General features: G+C 45.0%; 1 protein-coding gene across 1 annotated transcript in view; it reads right to left on the bottom strand.

Moving 5' to 3' along the window:
- Positions 1-17,525, bottom strand: part of ITPR1 (inositol 1,4,5-trisphosphate receptor type 1) — a 258,732-nt gene that overhangs the window by 25,983 nt on the left and 215,224 nt on the right. The window contains exons 52-56 of the mRNA XM_084635131.1: positions 15,490-15,612; positions 5,870-6,045; positions 4,415-4,579; positions 1,929-2,124; positions 402-503 (exon numbers count right to left, since the gene is read on the bottom strand). Of these exons, the coding sequence (XP_084491257.1) occupies positions 402-503; positions 1,929-2,124; positions 4,415-4,579; positions 5,870-6,045; positions 15,490-15,612 (762 nt within the window). The remainder of the gene's footprint in view (positions 1-401; positions 504-1,928; positions 2,125-4,414; positions 4,580-5,869; positions 6,046-15,489; positions 15,613-17,525) is intronic.

The raw sequence follows: 17,525 nt of genomic DNA, 5'->3' as shown, positions 1-17,525 counted from the left end.
TGCTTGTACCTTCAGAGACCAACTTATGAGGTCAGAATTGTTGATCTGCTGTTGCAAGGTTCAGGATTTTACAAAGAGGACTAGCTGCATCACTTTACCCCTCTCAAATTCATAAGGAAAGGCATTTCAAAACACAACATGTTTCAATTCAGTTCAGTACTAAGCAATCCCATTGAATAAAATAAGTATTTCTAGTCTCCATACAGTATTTCACGTACCAAAACATATTTACGCTATTGAGAAGGTGGGATAAGTTAATCTGCCCTCAAACCAGATGTGTCCCTGATATCTTTATTCTGCCTGGTTTAATTACACACTTTTTTAAAAATGTAAGATACTTGGCTAGAACAAAGTGAAAATTAAAGCTACGCTGTAAGAGTTCAGTCATGAAAGACACCTACCTTGTGAAGGAATGTCTGAAGAACAGTTTTCCCCACTACCGGCTCTACATACATCTGAATACAGGAACTCCCCAGTCATGGTATCACCAGCTTCTGTATGGTCTACAAAAATGCAAGTTGTGGCATCAAAAAAGGTCATTTAACATTGCTTCAGTTTTTACATAACTGATTCACAGGTGTTAACACACACTGTAATATGAACGGAGTCTGCACTAAGTAACATGCGTATATTCCTGGGAAAGATTTTTCCACTGATATTTGAAGGTTAGAGGCCAATTAAAGTCTTGCATCTCGTTATTTAACAATGTTTAAATGAAGGACAAAATAAAATGCTTTCCATTTCTGTGCACTAGGACCCAACACCATACAATTATTGTACACAGCACTCAGCCCCAAAGTTCATGAAGTAGTTGAAATTGATACACTACGTTGTATACACTACGTTCAGATGACATGCTTTCAACGTGCCTCAAAAACTTGCATTCATCATGCAGTGCAAGTTTATCAGGTGTTAAAGATAATCAGATGTCCCTGGCACTGAGATCAACTGTGTGGAAAAGTTGAAGCGAAGTGTCATTTGGTTCTTGACCTCTAGTTTGGTAAATGGTAGAAATTAATCTCTGGTAGCAAGATGACCAAGCAAAGCTTTTCTGAACAGTTTAAGATTTGGAGAAAAAAAAATGAAATGCCTGGTTAATAAGGTTATCTGCTGTTCTTTCTGTACTCCTCAATCACTAAGCTGACTGTTTAATGGAAAGCAGCATTTTACTTGCAATGACCAAAAAAACCCAACAACTTGCTATTGAGCCTAAAAAAGCAACTATTTGGTGGCTGTTAATATTCTGAATGCAAACTGAGGAAAAGTATAAAGCTTGAGCTCACAGGAGCACCTCCACACTCCCTTTTATTTGTATTTATTTTGTTATTGATGTTTCTACTTTGATTGTTGTAGAATTAAACCCACCATTAAAAGCAAAAATAACTGCCCAAATCCCACAAGTTAACCTGCAGGCTCTCCCAGCATTTGCAACCAGCTACCTCACCAGTTAAAGCCTGAGAGAACGAGTGGGCTTTAGGCTCTGCCTAACCAAGGCAGGATGTAAACTTCACAGATGGAGGGATATGACAGTCGAGATAATCCAATTCAGCTAAACACAGCTTCTGCCCTGCCTCTAGTATGCTTGCAAATAAGTCAGGGCTGAAGCTACCTTTAGCTGAATTGGATTATCTCGACTGTCATATCACGCACTGTAAGAAATCTCTAATGTATGCAAAAAGGAAAGTTTAAACACTGTCTCCATTTTTGAGTAGGGACAGGGGTCTTGGCGTTAGTTTACACAACATTAGAAGCGCCATTTGCATCAGTCAATTTCTCGTTTGGAAAGCATCTTTTACCGGAATTACATTTGTACTCAACCCTATCAGGTGTCAAGTACCCCCTGCAAGCTGTGCAGGGCGCGAGGCACCTCACAGGATCAAGCCCTTTATGCTTTTGAACCTTGCACAGTTAAAATGTCCCATACCAACCTGGCAATAACGTTTCATTAGGCAGCTTATCTACTTCCAGGATAAAGTCATCTTTGAAGAACAGGTACCCCACTATCGAGAACAGGTAAACCAAGATAAGAGCAAGAACAGCAGTCAAGATGATGGAACGTCCATTGCGAGTGACACTTTTAATGACATTCAGCAAGGTCTCTTCTCTGTACACCAAGTCAAAAAGCTGGAAAAAAGGGGCAGGTCAAGCCGTTTCACAAGTTTACTGCTAACGGAACTGGTGGCATGTTACATTTTGGGGCAAGGCAGAGTAGGACGTAAATAATCTAATTCCAATGTTTTAAGGTTTGCCCTTTGTTAAGCAGATAGTTAATTTAGAATTCTGGAGCATCACCTAATAACTAAATGGAATAGCACAACCACCCAACTGATTTTACATTACCCCTTCCCGATATACCTCCCCCCCACCCCACCAACTCCCTTGAAGTAACCATCTAATTGATGATGTGTTAAGGATTAGAGGAGTTGGAGGTCAGAAGACTTTGGTGGTAATCCTGACTGTGCTAGTGACTTGTACAAAGGTACCTGGCCTCTTTGTACCTCTTTCCTCTGCTGCAAAATGGGGATACTTCTATTTCAGTGACCACATAGGTGTGCTAAGCAGCTATGTGGATTAATGTTAGTAAAATGCTTAGGGATCTTTGACTGGTTAAGTGCTATCAACTTACCAAGCATTCTTGTACTGTACTGAGTATTTAGCACACTAGATAACGTGCGCTCTCTTTTCTCAAACATTATCTCTGCTTCACATTCTCTCTTTTCAGCACCAAACTGAAAAGTATAACCTACTTCAGAAGTTAAAGTTGGCAGGTCTTTTTAAACTTCAATTAAAAAAAATAAAGAAAGATGACATGCTTAAAATAAGGGGTTTTTTTTGGAAAAGGTGGATTTGTGGTGGTGGGTTAATCTTTTCTGGGTTTTGTCTTTGTTCCCTTATAGACATAAATACTTCTTTCACTTCCCATTCTTCTAAATCTATCCTATCGCCAACTTGATATGGACCAGTCAGTTATCAAATGATGGGACAAAATAAATGTTAAAATATGAGATGGCAAAAAAACCTAACTCCAGCTCCCACTCTCCACCCGCTTACCCTATGCATATCCCTTTAAAGAACTCTGAATAGAGGTCATATGAGGTCTGCAGGAAGCTATTGCCCCTTTCCTATATTTCCTTGTCATCAGATTGCAGATTTGTATGCTAGAAGAGTAAACGGTCATACATCGATGACACATTTGTGGCAGTAAAACTGCATTTCCCAATTTTTCCATAATGGAATAAAGGAAACAATTGAAAACAGATACACAATGATGTAGCAAGCAGCAACCAAGTAGAGGGTTGCTTAGAAATTGACACCCACCTGCTATAGACATACTTTTTCATGACACACTTTGAATAGTATTGCGTCATGCATTGTAGGTTCCGCACCTAATGGGAAAGCTTAGGAAAGGGATCTTGGTCACTCTCCCAAGGCCTGGAATCATGGTCAGAGATTAAAAAAAAGGCTCCCAAATATTCTAAGCACCCAAACTCACTGTAAGTCACTGGTACAGCTTCTGACACTGGGGAAGCATCACTTGCCTTTCAGAACAATCTGCCTCTCATTCCTGCCAGGATTTCTCCTGAAGTAACTACCATTTACGTGCTATCTGTGCCAGATTTTGTAGCGAGTTTTCTGATCTGGGTAGTGTCCATTGGTGACTTAGCTGAGACTTGGATACTTCACCTGGTATCAATGTTACTTTAAGGATATTTTAAGCCAATTTATTATCGAATCTTAAAACCAGAGACAAATTATATAGTCTAGGCAAGCTAAGAAATGGCACAAAGGAATCTGCTTTTATCCTTCCCCCAATACCTTAGCTGTCTGGGAATGGGGCCTGAAATGGGGAAATTCTTGTAAATTAGTCCTCTTTGCAATTTGTACACATTCATAAATCCCACATTTTAATTACAACAAAGCAATGTGTAATGCTTGTGTACGGTACTGGAGTAGAAGAAATTACAAGTCTTCCATTTATCTATGAGGTAAGGAGGCCAGGAGTAGCACAGGGGCAGAGCAAGTCCCCCCCAGTAAACTCTCAAGCTAAAACAGCATGAGTTTTGGCTCCTGACAAGGACTACACCTCTACCCCGATATAACGCAGTAAAGCAGCGCTCCGGGGAGGGGGGGGGGTGGACTGCGTGCTCGGGTGGAGCAAAGCAAGTTCAATATAACGCGGTTTCACCTATAACACGGTAAGATTTTTTGGCTCCCGAGGACAGCGTTATATTGGGGTAGAGGTGTACCACTAAAAAACGACCCCACCAAGGACAGCAGCCACACTGGAAGTGGAGAACCTAGGTTCTATTTTTGGGTAGATTGTACAGTGACACATTTATGTCTTTTGGATATTACTGTGATGATGGCTTTAAAAAAAACAGACAACGTTTCAAAAGAGAAGATGAATACCTACCAACAAACTATAGAAAAATTCATGTACGAAGAGCCCCATAGCACAAATAAGAAGGTATAGCAGATGATAAAGGAATTCCACGTCCAGGATCATTGCCTTGTATCCTCTAGTGAATGTGCCACAGTTACCCACAAAACTCATCAAGAAAATTATTTTATTACAAACCTAAAGAGATAATTACAGTCAAGGTTAGCTATAGTGTGCAACACATGCCTGACAATTGCAGACTCTAAGTCAGTAGCAATTCAGCAACATCTTTCGATCAACAACTGCAATAAGGACTTGTAGAATGTTTGAGCAATTTATACATTTGGGTCAGACTCTGCCCTCAGTTACATCTATTTATGCAGCCCAATCTAAACTGACCCAAGAGCAAAAAATCGGCCCTTATAAAAAGGACGTACAAAATCTTTTCAATTGTGACTGAATACGTCTACATATTTGAGATTGCAAAAAACACTCACTCAGTTGGAAGAGGTAAGACTTTTAAAAAAAAAATAGAAAAACTAACTAAAAAAGTAAAACTAACTTTTCACTCAAAATGCATCGGCCTCAAACAAATAGCTCCTTGGAACAGAGGCACTTAAATTTCTGAGACATCCCCAGTAACGTGTTAATAAGAAAATAAATACAGGTTCCCATCACCCAGCTATTTTTAGCTTGTGTAGCAGGACACAAAAATGCCAATATCAATGGTTCCTCAACCACAAGTGGAGCTGTTAATCATTACCACAGCAAATAATGATGATACGACTGACTAGCATATTGGCATATATGTGGCACTGAGAACATATTTAGATAACAAGACGTGTAATTCAATTGCCTACTGTAAGGTAATTATATAATATATACACAAAAAGACATCCAGGAGATACGACCTTTGCACAGCTCCTATTGGCTTAGTCAAAGAGAAGCTTCCATTTGGCTCACTTGGTAGACCCCTTCTGCCTGCAGACCACAAACGTTTGAATTTGAGTCTTACTGAAGTTCTTTCTGGTGGCTGAACTTGCACGTTTGCCCTGCAGCAAACTGCTCAATGTCCTACTTTTGACTGGCAGATAAGCTACAAGCATTTGGGACATCTATTGTTTGATACATCTTACAAACTCCCACCTTCCGTAGCTCAGCGACTGAAGAAGAGAAGCATTTGAGCAAACAACTCAAAGTACTGTAGGGTCACCGAGATTTCTTAACGTTTCTAGCTGAGCTCGGAGCTGTCACTAGACTGTGACAAAGCAGGGAGACACATTGGAGCTCTTAAACTTCCAACTGAAGCACAGCACAGCAAATCTATTTTTAAAGAAAAGCCCCAATCCAATTAGGGAATTACTTTTTACACCAATTACTCTACAATGTTCTCAATTGAGTATTTAGAGTCTGATATTTTCATGAGTGGTTAAGAAATTCTTATGTAAAATGCAAGAGAATTTAAATGAAAACCTACATGATACTTACATTGAATGCACCGAGAAGAAATAAAGTAGGCTGCAAACCTACTGAAAATATTAGTCGCAATATCGTAGAAGCTATTAAAGCTCGGATACCATGCGGCTTAGGAAGAGCTATAACTATGGCCAAAGATATCAGCATAGCTGTCCAGAGTAAGCCCGACAAGTGGGGCTCCAGTGTACCTAGGATGGAAAAAATAAAAGAAGATTCAATATTCCTAACTACCAAATATAACAAAGCCAAGATTAGCCAGATAAATGCCATTTTAATGTTATTACTGTGCAATATCACTAACCCACCTGTTCAGCCATTACAGATTGATAAGTGGTGAAGCTGAGTAACAACATCCTGGGTACATTTTAATTAAGTATATTACTTGAACACATAAAGCATTGTGTGTCAAGCATCATCATTAAAGGGAGTCTTCATTTTGTTGTGCGTTACTTAGACACATTATCATTTGAAAACATAGAAGACCGATTTTCTAATGCACTCAGTAGCTTCCCTGAATGGGAGGGTGAAGAGTGACCACATAAGTACCCTGGGCCTAACCTTCCTATCATACCCGTCCATTACACTTTTTTAAAAAAATAAACTGAAAGCTTTACCAGTTTTTGCCATTTCCTGGTATTTTTAGTTCTCTTTGGAGAGTCCCATGCGCCTGGCTGGTTATATAACATCAGCCAGCCTGGCTAAATACACTTCAGTTAAAGAGCCATAAAAAACCCAGCCTACAACACTAGCAAACTGTGGGGCTACTTCAAACATGAACAAGCATCCCTTTCATGACAAAGGCCACATATAAAAAGAGTTGCATGTTTCCAAACCATTTGTATCTCAGCAGGAACCAGATCAGAGGGAGAGATTCCCTAAATTTTGTAGCATTCTGCAGCTCCTGTGCCAGAACAGAGGGGACTGTTCCATCTCAGTAAGCATGTCAACACATGCACAATGAAGGCTTTTTCAAACAAGACTGGGAGGGGAGAGAAGGAGAGTTATGCTCTTCCATGTACGAAGAACAACCGTATACTTTCAGTCTGAACTACTTATTTTAGATTAATGAAAAACAACAGAAGAATGAACAAAAGCCATGTCCCCCAGAGACGGCACAGTGTGTTCAGAAACTTTGGACAAAAGGGCTGCCACGGCAGAGCCCAAACGAACAAAGGTGCAATGCTCAAAACAGAGGCATCAGATTTGAAAGTGACATATGCCACAGGGAGGGAAAAGCAGAGAGAAGGTACAAAAGACCATTTAAGAAGTGAATATACTCAGCATCGGAATTCCAGGGAGAGGGGAGAATGCACTTTTAAAGGATCTAGCCACTTGTTTAAGTGTTGATATTCTGACAGTTATAATAAAATCTAAAACATTAATATATTCTCTCTCTTCAGTTTCAGCCATTCACAGCAGGCCTGCAAATCTAGCTAGAATTAAAGACACCTTCAAGGTTGCCTGCAGTACCTGCTTTTGAAAAGCCACACCACAGGCTGCTCATCAGCATTAGAATAAGTGGAATGGAATGCTGTTATTAAAGGGAACTTTTAAGACTGCCCCAGCAGCATATTCTGCTGCCTTCTCAAAGTGGGAGGTGTGGGAATAGAAAAGAGATTAGAGTTCAGGTCACAAACTCATTCCTCGCTGCTGGGGACAGTAGGGGGCTGGGAGCATAGTGGAAGTAATGTTTTAGCCCCTGGAAAACAGAGTTCCAGTTGGGAATGACCAATCTGTGGCCAAAGCTGAATCTCAGTTAAGACATGTATGCTCCTAATCAGAAGAGGTGTGTCAGAAGTCTGTTGCACATCTGCTCGCAGAAAGACATGTCCGTTTTCAGAAGTGCTATGCACCTGCAGAGATCAATGGAAGATTCTCGGCATCTTGGAAACCCCAGACACTTATTTAGAAGCCTAAATATGGATTTAGGTACCTAATTGTAGGCATTCAAGTTTGCAAATTTTGGCGTTCTACACTGTGGTAAATCTCACAGTATTATGCACTTAGCAGCTCAGAGTCCAGCTGGCCTGAACCATGTAGAGACACCATAAGAATGGCCATACAAGGTTGAAACAATGGTCCATCTAGCCCAGTATCCTGTCTCTGTGCCAGATGCTTCAGAGGGAACAAACAGAATAGGGCAACTTCGAATGAACCATCCCCTGTCATTCAATTCTAGCTTCTGGCAGTTGGAGGTTTAGGGACTGTGACAAAGTTCCTCCTCTACCTTGGTGAGTCTTGCGCTTATTGGTGGATTTGCTCGCCTTGGAGCTTCAAGAAAGCCCTCAGCTTGGCCGTTTTTCTGAACCCACAGTCCAGGTCGATGACTCCTGTGTCTGACCAGGAGTTGGAAAGTTTGAGGGGAACCCGGGCCCGCCCTCTACTCCGGGTTCCAGCCCAGGGCCCTGTGGCAGGCAGCTGTCTAGAGTGCCTCCTGGAGCAGCTAGGCGACAGCTACAACTCCCTGGCCTCCTCCCAACACCTTCTTTATTCTCACCATAGGACTTTCCTCTTTTAAACCCAGGTGCCCTGATTAGCCTGCGTTAATTGATTCTAACAGCTTCTTGATTGGCTGCAGGTGTTCTAATCAGCCTGTCTGTCTTAATTGTCTCCAGAAGGTTCCTGATTGTTCTGGAACCTTCCCTGTTACCTTACAAAGGGAAAAGGGACTTACTTAACCTGGGGCTAATATATGTGCCTTTTATTACTCTCCTGGAGCCATCTGGCCCGACCCTGTCACAGGACATTCAGAGCTTGAGGTTGCGTCCTTTATCATCTTGGCCAATAGCCATTGATTGATCTGTCCTCCATGAACTCATCTAATTCTTTTTTGAATCCAGTTGTACTTTTGGCCTTCACAACTTCCCATGGCAACAAGTACCACAGATTGACTGTGCAGTGTGTGAAGAAGTACTTCCTTATGTTTGTTTTAAACCTGCTGCCTATTAATTTCATCTGGTGATCCTTGGTTTTTGTGTTAGTGAAGGGGTAAATAACACTTCCCTAATCACTTTCTCCACACCATTCATGATTTTGTAGCCCTCTATCATATTCCCTCTTAGTCATCTCTTTTCTTAACTGAACAGTCCTAGTCATTTTTAATCTGTCTTCATATGGAAGCTGTTCTGTACCCCTAATCAATTTTGTTGCCCTTCTCCGGACCTTTTCCAATTCTAATATATCTTTTTTGAGATGAGGTGATAAGAACTGCATGCAGGATTCAAGTTGTTGGCGTACCATGGATTTATATAGCAGCATTATGATATTTTCTGTCTGATCTATCCCTTTCCTAATGGTTTCTTGCATTCTGTTAGCTTTTTCACTGCTGCTGCTCATTGAGCAGATGTTTTCAGGATGACTCCATGCTCCTTCTTAAGTAGTAACAGCTAATTTGGGAAAAATGAGAGTTTTCCCCTAAATGATCGATTTTGAAAGGCTTATTGCTGTTTAACTAATCAAGGGTTTAAAATGATTTTATATAAATAACAAAGCATTAGATGGTTCATGAGGTGTTGAGAATCTGCAAGATGAAGTCCCTAAAAGTTATAAGGCCAAAAAAATGGTTACCTATCTTTTCATAACACTTGTTCTTCAAGGTGTGTTGCTCACGTCCATTCCTTTCTAGGTGTGTGTGTGCCCACGCGCACAGTTATTGGAGATGTTTGCTGTAGCAGTATTCATAGGTTCAGCTATAGCGCCCTCTTGGGTATTGCACCCATGCGTTGCTATATTAAGCGCTGCCAACCCCATGCCCTCTCAGTTCCTTCTTGCCGGCAACTCCAACAGAGGGGTAGGAGGGTGGGTAATGGAATGGACATGAGCTACACATCTCAAAGAACAGCAGCTACAAAAAGGTAGGTAACCGTTTTCCCTTCTTTGAGTGCGTGCTCATGTCGATTCCATTCTAGATGACTCACAAGCAGTATCCTTGAAGGTGGGCTCAGAGTTCACAGTCTAGCGGCTTATAACACTGCTCTAATGAAGCCAGGATCATCCCAGGCCTGCTGGGTAAGTGTGTAATGGGACGTGAACATTTGGACGGACAACCAGGTGGCCGCCCTACAGATATCCTGGATAGGCACTTGTGCTAGGAAAGCTGCTGAGGAGACTTGCGCTCTGGTTGAACGGGTGGTTACGACTGCCGGAGGTGGCACCTTTGCCTGATTTTAACAGCAGTGAACGCAGGCAGTGATTCAAGAAGAAATTCTTTGAGTGGACACTGGACGACCTTTCATCCTGTTGGCCACCACGACAAACAATTGTGTCAGCTTGCGGAATGGTTTGATCCTTTTAATGTAGAAACCTAGCACCTTCCTGACATCTAGGGAATGCAAGCTATGCTGCTCCTCCTCCAACTTTTGTGGCTTTGGAAAAAAGACAGGTAAGTAAATGTTGTGGCCCATATGAAACTGCGAGACCACATTGGGGAGGAAAGCCTGGTGTGGCTGCAGCCGGATCTCGTCTTTGTAGAAGACTTTATAGGGCAGTTCTGAGGTAAGTGCCCTCATCTCGGAGACCCAGCAGGTGGATGTTATCATAGCTAGGAGCGCGATGACCTTCCAGGACAGCAGAAGGAGAGAGCAGGAAGCCAGAGGCTCAAAGGGGAGTCCCGTGAGCTGTGACAGCACAAGTTGCAGATCCATGGTGCAGGTAGAGGCACGCGATGCCCTTGAGGAACCAGGCAGTCATGTCCTGGGCGAAAACCGACCTACCCTCAGGTGACAGACAGAAGGTTTAAATAGTGGACACGCATTGGAGCTTGAGATGCAGAAGGTAGTCCAGGATCAATTGCAGCGAGGCCCGCTCAGCCTGAATACCTTTATCTGAGGTCCAACAAGCAAAACGCTTCCATTTGGCCAGGTAGGTCACTCTGGTGGAGGGCTTTCTGCTGGTCCCAAAAGGACCTGCTGGAGGAGAGCATAACATTAAAGAGGTTGTCGGACTCCTCCACTAGCTCCTTGATCTCCAAGTTCGGTTTGGCAGCCAACCTCTTGAGCAGAGCCTGGTACTCCTTCAAGTCATTGGAGGGGAGGGGGGGGGCTCCTCAGCAACTCCGGGGTGGGCACGTAGCCTGAGACACCACTTCTTCATCCGGAGATGACAAAGATGACTACACAGCAAGGGGAGGGGCGGCTTCCCTTTGCTCATCCGGGAACAGTTCCTTGGGCACTGGGGCCTGCTGTGTCACCCCCGCATTGGATTCGGCACCATGCTCCGACTCAGGTGCTGGCTGCGCTGGGGGCAGCTTGTCCGATGCGACCTGGGAGGAACCGGGGGAGTACAGGACCAGCATAACAGGTACACCCCACGGGTTCCAGTACTGCCACTGAGTGGGCCATTACCCCTGCCTCCATACTACTGCCACAGGAGCCATGCTGGTCTCGCAGGCCTGTGGTGATTCGGATTTTCTAGATGAGGGCTGAACTCCCCTTCAGGCTCGGACCATTGCCCTTCTGGTGACCAGGGCGGAGCTGAATCTGTTGGCTGACCCTCGTCAGCGACTTGTAAGGAGGGGGCTAGGACCAGCACCTGCCTGAAGAGCGATACTTGGGAGCCAGAGACCAGTGCCGTGACTGGTAACGATCCCGCAACAGGAGGGAATCGATGCCTGGGAGAACGCCTCGGTGATGGTGATCTGTGCCGTGGTGAACTCTGGCAGTGATACCACGGGTACGGGGATCGGCGTCATGACTCAGGTGTCCCATGCATTGCAGGCAGAGACCTTGGCGTCAGGTACATGAGTCTTCTAACTGGGGACCAAGGCTGTGGTGCCGGGATCCGAGGCCACGGTGATGGGGACCAACACCTGTGATCCAGAGATGCTCTGCTGCATTAGGGGGCGGTCCCATAACCGGTTTGCCCAGAGATGCTGGGGCCTTGGCTGGGTCCGTTGCCTGGCTTGACGTCTGCGGTGCCAGTTGGTCTGCTTGCTCTTTGGCCACTGGGCCTGCTTGAGGCACAGATGACCCTAGTAGGGGCCGGGATCCCTTGCCATTCCCAGGAGTCGAAGGTGGGTCCCTGGCTGGAATAGGAGTTCCAACCACAGCGGTACCCCTCAGCAACTCTGGGGTGGGCACGTAGCCTGAGACAGGTCCTTTGCCTGAAGTCCCTGTTTTCTGTGGTGCCGGTGGGCCTGTCAACTTCGACCTCTTCTTAAGTACCAGGGAGAGGGAACGGTGCTGGGAGAGTTCTGGTGCTGGGACTGCGCTGCGCACGAATGCCAAGGTACCAGGTGTGGAGTCCGATCAAGAGGGCTCTGAGATAGGATGAAGAGCAGCCTCCATGAGGAGGACTCTCAAGCAGATATCCTGCTCCTTCTGAGTTTGAGGGCACAAGTTTTTGCAGATCCTGCACTTATCCTTTCTGTGGGACTCCCCCAAACACTTGAAATAGCTCCCGTGCTCACTAATGGGCATCAGCCGGCTGCACGATGAACATGACAAAGCCTGGGGAATGGGGCATGCTTCGCTCCGAGGCAAAGTCCCAGCCGTGACTAACTCCTAAACAATTACTCTGAGGGCATGGCTGCACTTGCAGATGTAGAGCACTTTGAGTTAAACCAGCCTTCGTAGAGCGCAGTAGGGAAAGCACGACAGTCTGTTCACACTGACCGCTTCAAGCGCATGGTCGTGGCCACATTTGCGGCACTTGCAGCGGCATTGGGCGCAGTGCATTACGGGCAGCTATCCCAGCATGTAAGTGACTGCAACGTGCTTTTCAAATGGGGGTGGTGGTGGAGTGTGACAGGGAGTGTGTTGTGTGTATGTGGGGGGAGAGACAGTAGGTTTTTAGGGGGCTGAGAGAATGTCAGCATGCTGTCTTGTAAGTTCAGACAGCAGTAGGCCACCCTTGTCCCCCCACCTCTCTCTCTCTCTCTCTCTCACACACACAGCATTCCACACTAATGGTTGCTTTGTCTCAGAACAGATAAGCAGCCCGAAACGGAGTCAGAAGCAGTCAGAAACGGAGCTTTCAAAGGGCATATCCGCATTCCTACAGTGATTCAAAAACAATGACAAGAGTGGCCACTTGACTTAAGGGGATTATGGGACATCTCCGGAGGCTGATCAGAGTGCAATAATGCAACACCTCATTCACACCGACGCTGTGGTGCTCCAGCAGGGGCGCAGCAAACGTTATTCCACTCGCCGAAGTGGAGTACCAGCAGAGTTGTAGCCGCAGAGTCAGAGCGCTCTACGTGCCTGACCAGTGTGGGCGGGTAGTGAGCTAGTGCGCCCGGGGCTCCTTTACTGCGCTGTAACTTGCAAGTGTAGCCAAGTCCTAACACTTAACTTAAAGGTCTAGCTAAGTACCTATCAACTAACAAAGGAGGCAGAACAATGGACTGTAAGAACTACTAATGCTGTTGCAATGCAAGAAAAGGCGCTCTGACCAACCATCACGGGCCGTAAGAAGGAACTGAGAGGGCGTAAGGTCAGCATCACCTAACATACCAACGCATGAGCGAGGCACTCAAGAGAGCGCTACAGCCAACCCTCCAGATACTGCTAAGGCAAAAATGTCCGAGGACTGTGCATGTGGGCGCACACACGCCTAGAATGGAATCAACATGAGCAAGCACTTGAAGAAGAATGATTATTTCTTTTCCCATCTTACTCAGAACACTGAGGTCCTTTCCATTAGACTCAAAAGGTGTAACTCATAATCCCACATAAGCTGTTTATTAGACATTATGCTAACAGCCATAAAAATCTGACTTAAAATTTTACTTCTGATCTTTGAAACTAGACATAGAAATTTGGGGACTGTTTGCTTGCACTTACTAAATCTTTCCAACCACCGGTGAGACCAGTACCCAGATAATTGCACATTTTACTGTATCTTGTGGCAGAAGAGAAAATTCCTGCAGAAACAAGAATCCTACACATTCCAGAATTTAATCCAGCTCCACCCTCCCAAACAACCCTCTCACCAGAATGTCAGAGATCTTGGTCTAACATGAGACATACTGTCTCAACGCCCTCATTGGAAAAGACGGACATCGTTTTAGATCCCCATTTAACTTATCTGCGCTGATCTGCCTCTACGCCACTGCTCCTGTAGCTCAGCATCAAATACTAAATTGATAAATTAAGGCCCTCTTAAATTCACCTTGTTCCTTTACTATTTTTGTGGCATTCTTTCTGGTGGCTTTCATTTCACACGAAGGGCTCACTGGATTTTGGGCTTTAGTTGAGCTATGGTTGAGATGTTGAAGCTTTGAAACATGCAACCCACCACACCACCAGTAGGAGATCTGAGGAGTGGCAAGCTGGATTAGAAAGGAGAGAGCATATGTCTGCCTGTTACCTAGATGCATTTCATATGTACATTATGCCTTGGATATTGCAGCAGGGCCAGTGTCAGAATGATGAAAGAAAGAGAAGCAGAAGTTTGCTCATCAATCACCCTCTCCTGGATGAGGTTTTATTTCTGGGGTTCTGTAGGGTGAGGTGAACGAGAAGTGTGGTAAAAGCCTCTAGGTGCACATTTCTTCCATACAGTTTTACAAGCAGCAAACTCTACATATAAAATATAAACACCCAGCATGGCACCTTCAGTTTCCCCATAGCTTCCAGTTGTGTGTTCTGGCTAACATGATCCCATGTGTGTCTTCCCCTTGGGGAGTAACCCACTCCTCTAAGGTGTTGAGCCCAAGTATGGTCAGCTGAATCCAATTAAGCCCCAGCTAGAAGTATCTCCCTGAACTGGCTCTGAACCCTAGCTAGAAATGATCACCCCAAGCATAGGTCACTGTTTGATTCAGCAGGGACTACACAATCCCATCAAGATCTGCATACCTCATCACTAGTTTCTTCTATAGCAGTGATCTTAAGGACAACTTTTAAAAGTTCTGTGAAGTGAGCTGAATGACAGGTTGTTGCAGACTAAAGTAGCATGGTTGGCAAGCTCTTCCTCAATCCTCTGGGCAACTTCTCGACTACAGTATGTTGAAGAGGATGGGGCAAAAGAATGGCATACAGAAGTCCTAAGCTCTAGTTCTGGGTCTTCCACTGTCATATTATATGGTATTGGGCAATTCACTTCTCTGTGCCTTACTTTCCCCACCTGTAAAAATGGATAATGTTGATCGCCCACCTTTGTACAGTACTGAGAGCTACTGCAGGGCTATTTTGAAAGAACTTTATTAAGATGTGAGCTAAAGGAAAGTAAAAAATAAATGCTCTTCATATTGTTTAGCAAAATACACAGTTATGAAATAAAACTTGAAAGCAGCACAGTCACATAATTATTGCGGATTTCTTTCTTGGGTAATTTTTCCACTTAGACAGAAATTAGACCCAATATTTTGCTAGCAAACATTTCCGAAGTAGGTTGTACTAAATAGAAAACACTGCAATTCAATCCTGCTCCAACCCCCACCATTTTGCCCTTGCAAGCATTATTTAAAGCAATATTAATGGAGCAATAAAATTGTACAAGAGAAAAAAAAACTATCAGAATTTTAACAAGTCCTCCCACCCCCCAAAAGCCAATTTCTACCCTCATTTACACCCAAGTATTCTCACTGAAGTTAACAGGGTTACACAGGTGTAAGTAAGGGAAGAATTTGATGCATTGCATCTAATCTGTTCACTTTTTTTTTTTTAAAATGTCTCAAATATTAGTACCTCCTCGGACTCCTTTGAATGGATAGAAAAATGCTACAAGTAGGTTCATAAGGACCGCAAGATTAAATGAAATACTGCTCCAGAAGGACATGTTGCGAGAGCACCAGTACAATACAGGTTGAGCTGCAAAGGAAGAGAAAAAAGTGAGTCTTTCAAAGACATCCAAGGCTTGTGGAAAGACACTATACCTCCATCAACGCCCTCTTTATTTACACTTTGCAGAGAAGCACAAGAGCAACTGCAGTAAAAACCACCACTTGTTCTGAAGTTTATTTGATTGACCTTTCAGACAAAGGACCAAATGTTAAAACAGACACTAGCTTTCGGAATACAAATTATTTTAGCAGCAGCATGAGAATGACTTCAAAGAACAGGTTGTCTCCCAAGAAATCCCTGTGCACACAGAAAATAGTTAAGTTTTCCCCCATTATAATTTGCACTCAGTAGATCCAAAACCCTCGAGGTGATTAGGAGAGTGAAAGTTGGTATGCGTTAGCAAGGGTGAGAAGATTCTGGCTGCATCACTCTTTGCTGTGCAGTTCTACCGGCTATCATTGACAGGCTTGTCTACACGAGACTTTCTACCATTCTTAAATATTCCCCTCTATTGCAGCAAGCTGGGTAGCAACTGTAGGACTGCCTGTATAGACTGGCTGTTGGCGTTTTAGTCACTGTGTAATCTAGCTCTGAATTAATGTGCAAAATATAGGATGTCCACATTACAGTAAGACAAAAAATTTAGCCAAGATGTTAAATACTTAAAACAGCTTCATAGTATGCCAGTAATAACACCATGGTACCCCATAAACATGAGACAACAGCCAATTGGGCTTCTAATTTAGTACACTACTGTAAGCCAAGGATGCAAACGCTTTCTCCCAGAAATGTAGCTACATAGTACAATGCTGGTAACTCAACAGCTGCACCTTTTAAAACTCTTATTTAAGAATGTGTACAAAACACTAAAAACAACTCCCGCCCCCCTCCCCCAAAAAACCCCCCAACAACCTCAATCCTAATTATAATAATCTCTACAGCCAGAATTAAGAAGCACAGATCAGAGCTAAAGGATTCATTTTCTGAAATGGTCATGGACCAGTTAAGATGAAAAGGAGAGCACTCCGAGAAGCTATCTTACAGTAAACCCAGTGGTGAGCTGGAGCTGGTTCCCACCGGTTGTTAAATTTACAAGCTCTTTTAGAACCGGTGGTTCCACGAGGGACAACCAGTTCTAAAAGGGCTTCTAAATTTAACTGGCCAAAAGTGGCGCCTTGGGCGCCGACTCCACAGATGCTCCAGGGCTGGAGTACCCAAGGGGAAAATTTGGAAAATCTGGAGCACCCACCGGCAGCTCCCCGCCCCGCCCCCCCCGGCTTCAGCTCACCTCCGCTTTGCCTCCTCCCCTGAACGCACCGCCCCGCCCTGCTTCTTCGCCTCCGCCCCCCCGTCCCCCAGCTTCCTGCGAATCAGCTGTTCGCACGGGAATCTGGGGCAGGCTGAGAAGCAGGCCGCAGCTTCCCGCTCAGGCCCTGGGAGGCAGAGGTGAGCTGGGGTGGGGGGGCGCAAGGAGGGCCGCCCACGCCGCAGCAGGTAACCCGAGGGGGGGCGCACAGGGGAACCGCTCCTCGCCCCAGCGCACCTCCGCCACACTCGGCCTGAGTGTGAGGCCGCTGCCTGCTTCACAGCCCTCCCAGGCTTCCCACTGAACAGCTGATTCACGGGAAGCCGGGGGGGGGGCGGAGAAGCAGGGCAGAGCGGTGCTTTCAGGGGCGGATGCGGAGGGGAGGAGAGCTGCCAGTGGGCACTCTGCACCCACCAAATTTTCCCCTGGAGCACCCACGAAGTTGGTGTCTAAGGCGCTACTTTTGATGTGATCAGTGGGGGGAGCGGCTGCTCTCCCCCAGCTATGCTCTCCCGCCCCAAGGAGCCAGAGGGACCTGCCGGATGCTTCCTGGGAGCTGCTCCAGGTATGCACCTCTGGGACTCCCCACCTCACCCCCCGGCAGGTCCCTCTGGCTCTTAGGGGTGGGGTGGGC

Source organism: Lepidochelys olivacea (assembly GCF_965140295.1).
Source record: "Lepidochelys olivacea isolate rLepOli2 genome assembly, chromosome: 7".
NCBI lineage: Eukaryota > Metazoa > Chordata > Testudines > Cheloniidae > Lepidochelys > Lepidochelys olivacea.
The sequence above is the reverse complement of the archived record's forward strand: the minus strand, read 5'-3'. Positions and strand labels throughout refer to the sequence as shown.